The 7,234-nt window shown below is 37.5% G+C and overlaps 1 protein-coding gene across 1 annotated transcript in view; it reads left to right on the forward strand.

Moving 5' to 3' along the window:
• Window positions 1-5,626, forward strand: part of LOC107668696 (SH2 domain-containing adapter protein D-like) — a 39,788-nt gene extending 34,162 nt beyond the window's left edge. Inside the window, exon 3 of the mRNA XM_016460667.1 lies at window positions 5,080-5,626. Coding sequence (XP_016316153.1) covers window positions 5,080-5,231 — 152 coding nt within the window. The 3' untranslated portion in view covers window positions 5,232-5,626. The remainder of the gene's footprint in view (window positions 1-5,079) is intronic.
• Window positions 5,627-7,234: the final 1,608 nt, after the last annotated feature.

Below are 7,234 nucleotides of genomic sequence, written 5' to 3' on the forward strand. Positions count from 1 at the left end.
TTTGTCATTGGGGTTATTAATAACGGCCTGACGAATCAGCGCTGACAGATATTGGAAGACAAAAAATGAGACACAATCTTGAGATTTAAGAGAATTACTTTAGATGAGATGCGTGTGGTTCAATCTGCACTGAAGGTTCCTGCTTCTTCTTTTTGTGTAATGTTTAGCTGAAAATGTGCTTGTGCTTTATAGACAACATTATAAACACTATAAACATGGGTTTCAGTTCCTGTCGCTCCACAACGAAACATTTCAATTGAACTGTATTCATGAAACAATCAGAAAGAACAGCAGCATTCATTATAAACAACATTCATTACAAATTTAAAGCAAAGCTGAATCTACTGAAACTAAATAATTACATTTGGAATATGAATTATTTAACCAGTATCACTTGATTCCACGTGTTTTTTTAATCTATAAATGCACTTATGTATTACTTTTTTAAATGACTTCCATCTAAAAATGTAACAATATGAATCCGAAAACAAATGTTGCATCATATTACATCAGTTGCATAACATATAATTAAAATTTAAGTTTTTAAGGCCATTTTCAAACTTTTTGAGCAGATTTTTGTAATACAGTTTGAAAAATATATGTGAGCATTTACACAGATTTTTATTTTTTGGGGTTTGTTTGTAGGATTTACTTTGAAACAATATTCACTTAAACATTGCTAGTAAGTTTCACACCGTTACAAAGAAAGGGCAAGTGACGCATTGAATCAAATGTGAAATTTTGAAGTAGAAGTACTGAAATAGTATTTTTTATTAACATTCTCCAATAATATTTTTATTTACATCGTCAGGAAATAATTTTTACAGTGTTCCTGTTTCAGAGGCTCCTGCGTGACCAAAGTGCATTGAAATACGCTCATGTTGAGTTTGATCGTGTCGTCAGACGTCATGTTCATTGGCAGGAACAGGAACTCCATCAACACTTCCCAGGGGACTTCCCACGGGTCACCAAGATGGGGTCATTATAGGATTGCAATTTCCCGCCGTGTTGCATTGTGGGTGCTCGGCTCTCGGGCGTGCATGTGCATGGCACTAGCATATGGTCACCAAGTTGTTCCCGTATATATTTTCAATGGATCTCTATGAGACAAGCACTTTTGGCTGAAGTACAAGATTCTGGTGCGTCTCTGAACGCGAAGGGTGATGTTTCATGTTGCGGCCTACAATGGCCTCTCTCTGGCAGAGTGGGAGAGAACTGTTCCGAGAACAGCTGCTCCGCTCTGAACAGACTGAGGCCTTGTGTGAACACCCGTCTCTGATCAGTCACCTCCATCCACACGCTTGGCCCGAGTCTGACCAGCCTTTGGCTTAGAGCTGGGCATCATAGAAAATACACTGCCGCTCCAAATTTGGAATAATTACGATTTATTAAATTTTTTGAAAAGTCTCTTCTACTCACAAAGGCTTTATTTATTTGATCAAAAATACAGTAAAAACAGTGAAATATTATTACATTTCAAATAACTGTTTTCTATGTGAATACAGAGAAAACAGTAATTTATTCATGTGATGCGCAGCTGTATTTCCAGCATCATTACTCCAGTCTTCAGTGTCACATGATCTTCAGAAATCATTCTAATATGCTGATTTGCTGCTCGAGAAACATATCTGATTATTATCAATGTTGAAAACAGTTGTGCTGCCCAATATTTTTTTTTGTGGAAACCGTGATACATTTTATTTTTCAGGATTCTGAAAACTTTTGAACAGTGGTGTATCACAGTTTCTGCAAAAACTATAAATCAATTAAAATGAAAAATATTTGATTATTCCAAACATCCAATGCTATTTGATATATATATATATATATATTTTTTTTTTTTTTGGATATTTATTCATTTTAAGAAATAAAACAGTATTTTTAGTTTTATCATTTTCATTTGTGTTTACCAGTTTAACATAATAGAAACCTTAAACCTTGGACATCATTCCACTATTCACAGTGTTGCTTCTTTTATATCACCAGCAAAATATTCTATATTTCACCAGCTCTCAGTCAAATGCATTCAAAACTACTGTGAAACTGACTTACTCAGATGGATGTTTAACAGGTGTGTCCTCTGTGTTCTGTTTTTAGGAAACCGTAATTTAAGTCCCGCTATGGTCTTATGAGCCAATTATATTGTATTTGTCTCTCCAAAAGTATTTTCCTCCTCATCAGAGCAGCATGTGTCATAACGTGTGTGCAGGATCTGTATCACGGTTCGCAGGAGAGCAGCTTGAGATTTGCGGTACGCCACTTGTTCTTGAATAGCGTTAAAGTTGAGTTTGTTTGGTTGTATAGTGGTTAGTTGTAGTCTGGCTCTGCTACAGTACTCTGTGTGTGTGTGTGTTTGTGTGTGTGTGTGCGTGCTCATTGCATGCCTGTTCAATGTGAACTTGAGCAGAGTGACTGAAAGGGAGATGGAGTGCAGAGAGCATTGACGTCTGCTTTATTGTATTGAGCAGGTGGTGGTAAAAGCCCCTCGTCTAATGCGATTACATGAGAGAGAGAAGGAGAGAGAGAGAGGGAATGGGTAGATGGATGAGCCTCCTCTTTTATTTGCTTTTGGAAATGCTATTACTGCATCCGTCCTGGAAGAGCCTGACTCTGAGCCAGGTTTGCCTCATAAAGGCAGGGGAGCGGCGGGATGAAGTAATTGCCCCTTCCCTCAAGAGCCGTCCTCTTGATCACTGTCATGCTTCAAATTAATCTGTACACACACCCAATGACAAAACAAAGACAACACAATGACAAACCTTATTTTGTATTTGTGTGTGTTTATGGAAATGTATGTTAACATGCATTTCCTCTGATATCTTGATGTTGTTTAAGCCTTATGATGACATTGTCAATTGTTTCCTCTTTATGCATTATAAAACTCTAAGTGCTCAGTTCAGAAATGTTTTCCATGTCAGAAATGATTGTCACAATGAGTGGGACGATCGAAGACTTTTACATTAGTGATTGCAGGGAGTAGTTTTAGATATAGACAAGTGTCAGTAACAATGTTGAATTTATGGTTTCATTTAATAATAATAAAAATGTAATAATACTAATTAATGGTTAACTGAAAAGGGTTCATGTACTATAAATACACCAATTAAATTATTTTATTTTATTATTTTTTATTTTATTTTATATTGCTCACTAGGCTATCTTTACATTTTGTAACTGACGTGAGATGGAATCTGTATAATTGCTGTCATAGCACTGGTGCCTATAGAGGGGCTTTATAGAAATCTCTAGGGACTATCCGTATTGGAGCTCTAACCACTGAATGGCTGTATATAAGCACTAAAGACCTGTCATGAACTGTCCCAGGTGGGCCGTTCCCCTGTGTTGGCATTTTGCTTAAGGAAGAGCCATTAGAATTACAATGATCCCTCATCCTGAGTCAGCACTGCTCCCAAGAGACATTGTAAATAATTAAAATAACAAAGCCAACTTAGAGAGAAGGACATAAGCACCTTGCTGATGTTTGATTTTGTTGATACTGGGCTAGGACGGTAGGATTTTATGTATTTTATTTTATGTATTTTCCTGAAGAAGAGTTACAGTCACCAGAGCTAATGGCATGTAGTTACTGCAGTAAGAGCTTAAGTATGTGAATGTATGTCTAGATATGTATATGTAATAATATGGGTTGTTGCTTTAATGTTGTCATGGGCACTTCAAAATACAGTGAATCATTCTAGATACTCTTTCTTAATTGGTTAGATTTTTTTGAATACACATTAGCTTCTTTGCCATCAATTGGTTACATTTTTAAAACATTGGTTTAAATCAGTTGAAAAATTAAATGAGTTGAACATTTTCTCATTTAATATCATAATTTTGAACGTTTACTTGATACATTTTTATTGTGTATTGTTTTATAGCATTTAAGGTTGGTTGTCTTTTCATCCAGCTGTTTTTTTTTTTGTAATTCAGAATTATAAAAAATACTGTATACATTGATTAAAGTGTCAGCAATTATTGTGATCTGAAAATGTGCTTGTATAGAGGGCATCAGAGCATTTCCTATGAACTAATCACTCTCTTGGCTGGCCACAAACTTACTTTGCATATTCAGAAATCACAGTTAGTCCCATCATAGACCAGGAGAGACTGTGTAAGGGACATTTTCATTTATTAGAAAGGGATTAATTATGCAGAGTGCTGTTGGCAATCAACAGCGATATTCTTAGAGGATGAAAACCGTTCCCTCTGGCATTGTAATGGCCTCTTATTTCCACCTCATTGGGTGTGTCATGTACAAAATTACGTCTTGTCATTTTGTCTCTTTGTCTTGGGTTGCTGTTTATTAACAGGTCAAGGTTTTTAGTGTTGCTGGCAAACTTTAACCCAGTTAACCTGAACCTATCAGAGAACAGTACACAAGCAGTGAAAATAAGACTATCCTCTTCCTTCCTATGGTGTACCTCAGGGCTCTATCCTAGGCCCGTTCATCAAGTTTAAATACATGGCTGTTGAATGCTGAAAGAGGCATTTGCATAGATATATAGATCCTTAACCACACTTAAGCCACCCATATATAATTTCAGTAACATCCAGATAGGACTGTGGCAATTCGCCCCCTAGTGGCAAATCTGATTACTTTATGAAGCCACCTTTTCGGCTATACAGACATGTGGTGGTTTTGTTGGTATTCTCCAGTAAAGGAGAGCAAGAGCATTTACTCTTTCTGTATTGATCATAGTGGGATGAATAAATAATGAATGATTAGTGAACCATATAGGACAAATGACCTGCTAATACTTTTGGAGGGAACATATGGTTTCAAATGATCAAATTATTGATGATTTTACTCATAACTGTTGATTTTACAAAATAGAAGGTAATTAGAATAAAGCTAGATAAAAGTATTGACAATTTTCACCTTGTGTACATAGACTTAATTGGAATGCATCATGTGCTGTCAGATACGGTGAGTCACCCTGTATCTGGTGGCCAAACATTATTTAGCCTCCTTACTTGTTGGATATGACACAACCAAGCTTTTTATGAGTATGCAGCCTGGTATTGCTATTTCTGTTGAGCTCCTGCCTTCTCTTAAATCTGACATTATCTCCATAGGCACAGGAGGCTGTTGTGTGGAGGCCCGCAATCCATTTCTGAGACACCCAATGCAAGATTGCAGTTTCGTAGTGAGTAATTGGGACTCAGTGGGATGTGGGCACTCCTCTGTGAAGTCATGTCGGATTTGTTCCAGAACTCCTGTTCACTGACCAGCCCATCCGATCCATTTTTTTCAGTCCAGTCTGCTGTCATTTATTCATAACTAAATTCATACTCTGTGTGCCCGCTGGAGTTTTGTGCTTTCTTTTGTTCTGTGTTTCTAGCCCAACCCTTCCCTCTCCCCAGAGACAGTGTTGTCCTATATTTGCATCGGCAGTCTTCCACTCATCCAGGTCCAGTTTAAAAGCACACTTAAAAGACCCTGAATACAGATGGATGTGCTGTTTGCACTCTGTTTATCTGCTGTTTTTCAGTGCAGGAACACATCAGGGTTAGGTGAACTTAAAATGGCTTAATGTTGATTACCACAAAAATTCATTTTGACTCGTTCTTTTAAAAAATCAGAGCATCGATGTGACTGGCAGGCACTTACAGTTGAAGTGAATGAGGCCATTTTTTAGAGGGTCTAAAGGTGGAAATATGATGCTAAGATTAGAAATATATCAAAGAACTTGCATGATTTATACTGTTAACACTTTCATATTACTTGAGCTGTAAAGTTGTGTAAATCATTGTCTTTGCAGCATTAAAGAGTTTACACTGTTATTTTGTCATGTAAACTCGATATAACTTTTAAAAGAAGAGGTTAGTAATGTTACATCACATTAATGTCTGGGATGTGCAATATGCATCATCTATGATGATATCTTAATTGCTGTCAATTGATTCAATAAGCCCTTCATTGAGACTTTGAATAAGTCAGCTGTTTTGAATGAATCTGTTGAGTAAATGATTCATTGACTCACTTACTAAGACATGTACTTGCCACCACCTACTGGCGGTGTTAGTTTCATATTTAAAGTATCATTTGAATTTATTTAAATTACATCTAAATCTAAATGCCAAAACTGCTAATTTTTCCTAACGAGTGCTGTCGATTGAGCTTAACTTGACTGCACCTGAAATATTACTTCAAGACAGACTGCTCAACTCATCGTTCAGGCACCGTCTGGCCCATTTTGAAAGTTCATGTATGTGTAGCATTCATGTATGTGTATGAGTAGCTCTGGAGGGCCGTGAGCTTGATTACACTGGTGCTGAAACCCTGGACAGCATCACGTCTGGAGTGTGTGTGTTAAAGATAGAGAGGTCTCTCACGTACAATATCTTGCTGGAGGAGCCCACATTGCCTGCCGTGCTCAGTATTTTGTGTCCATTGTTCCCTCCTCTCCTCCTCTGCCTTTACCTTCCTTCAGTCTGGTTATTACATGAGCTCCGCAACTCTTTCGGCTGGCTCGAGGGAGGATAATTGAAAAGCGGAGCTGGGGATGAAAGCTCGCTATTCTATTTGGGTCTCTCAGTTCTGTGAAGTAATGTGGAGAAAATGAAATGTACTGCGGAGCTGGAGCAGCAGAAAATAGGCCAGGCTCTTAAAACCGTGTCAGGGAATTTGACATACCTGCCATGACATGGGAGCGCAGAGACTTGGTTATCGTCTTTCTTTAATAAAGATGCATGACGACACCTGGCAATCTGCAGTAAATGACACCCTGGTGCCCGAGAAGGAAGGTTGAACTTTCACTGACTTTTTGAGAAGCAAGTGAAAGTATGAAGAGCAGCTTATTACATCTGTGTGTGTGCTGACTTCTGAAATGAGACAAAGTCTTTTCTCTGTGTTCAAGGGTTTCTAGTCCAGTTAAACCACTTTAAGAGAGTGCTCGCTAAGAACTGACTAACAGATAATTTAATAGGGCTGGGTATCGAGTTCGATACTTTTTAGGCACCGACCAAATTGCCTCGATACCATCGAGTATCGAAAAACGTCTCATCGTTCGCTACCAAATTTCGATACCTAAGGGGTTAATCTCATCACTCATCACTCATAAACTGTAGACTATTTGAGCTTTATTAAAACTATTTGCACTGATTTATTGTGTTGGTTACATTTTGCTCCTTTGTGCAGTGGCTCAGGAGATGAGTCTTTGAATCTGTATAAACATCAACAAGCTGAAAAATAAAACTTAAAAAAAAATATTTTTTTAGATAATGTAAT

This window comes from Sinocyclocheilus anshuiensis, unplaced genomic scaffold, assembly GCF_001515605.1.
Source record: "Sinocyclocheilus anshuiensis isolate Anshui unplaced genomic scaffold, SAMN03320099.WGS_v1.1 scaffold3874, whole genome shotgun sequence".
Lineage (NCBI taxonomy): Eukaryota > Metazoa > Chordata > Actinopteri > Cypriniformes > Cyprinidae > Sinocyclocheilus > Sinocyclocheilus anshuiensis.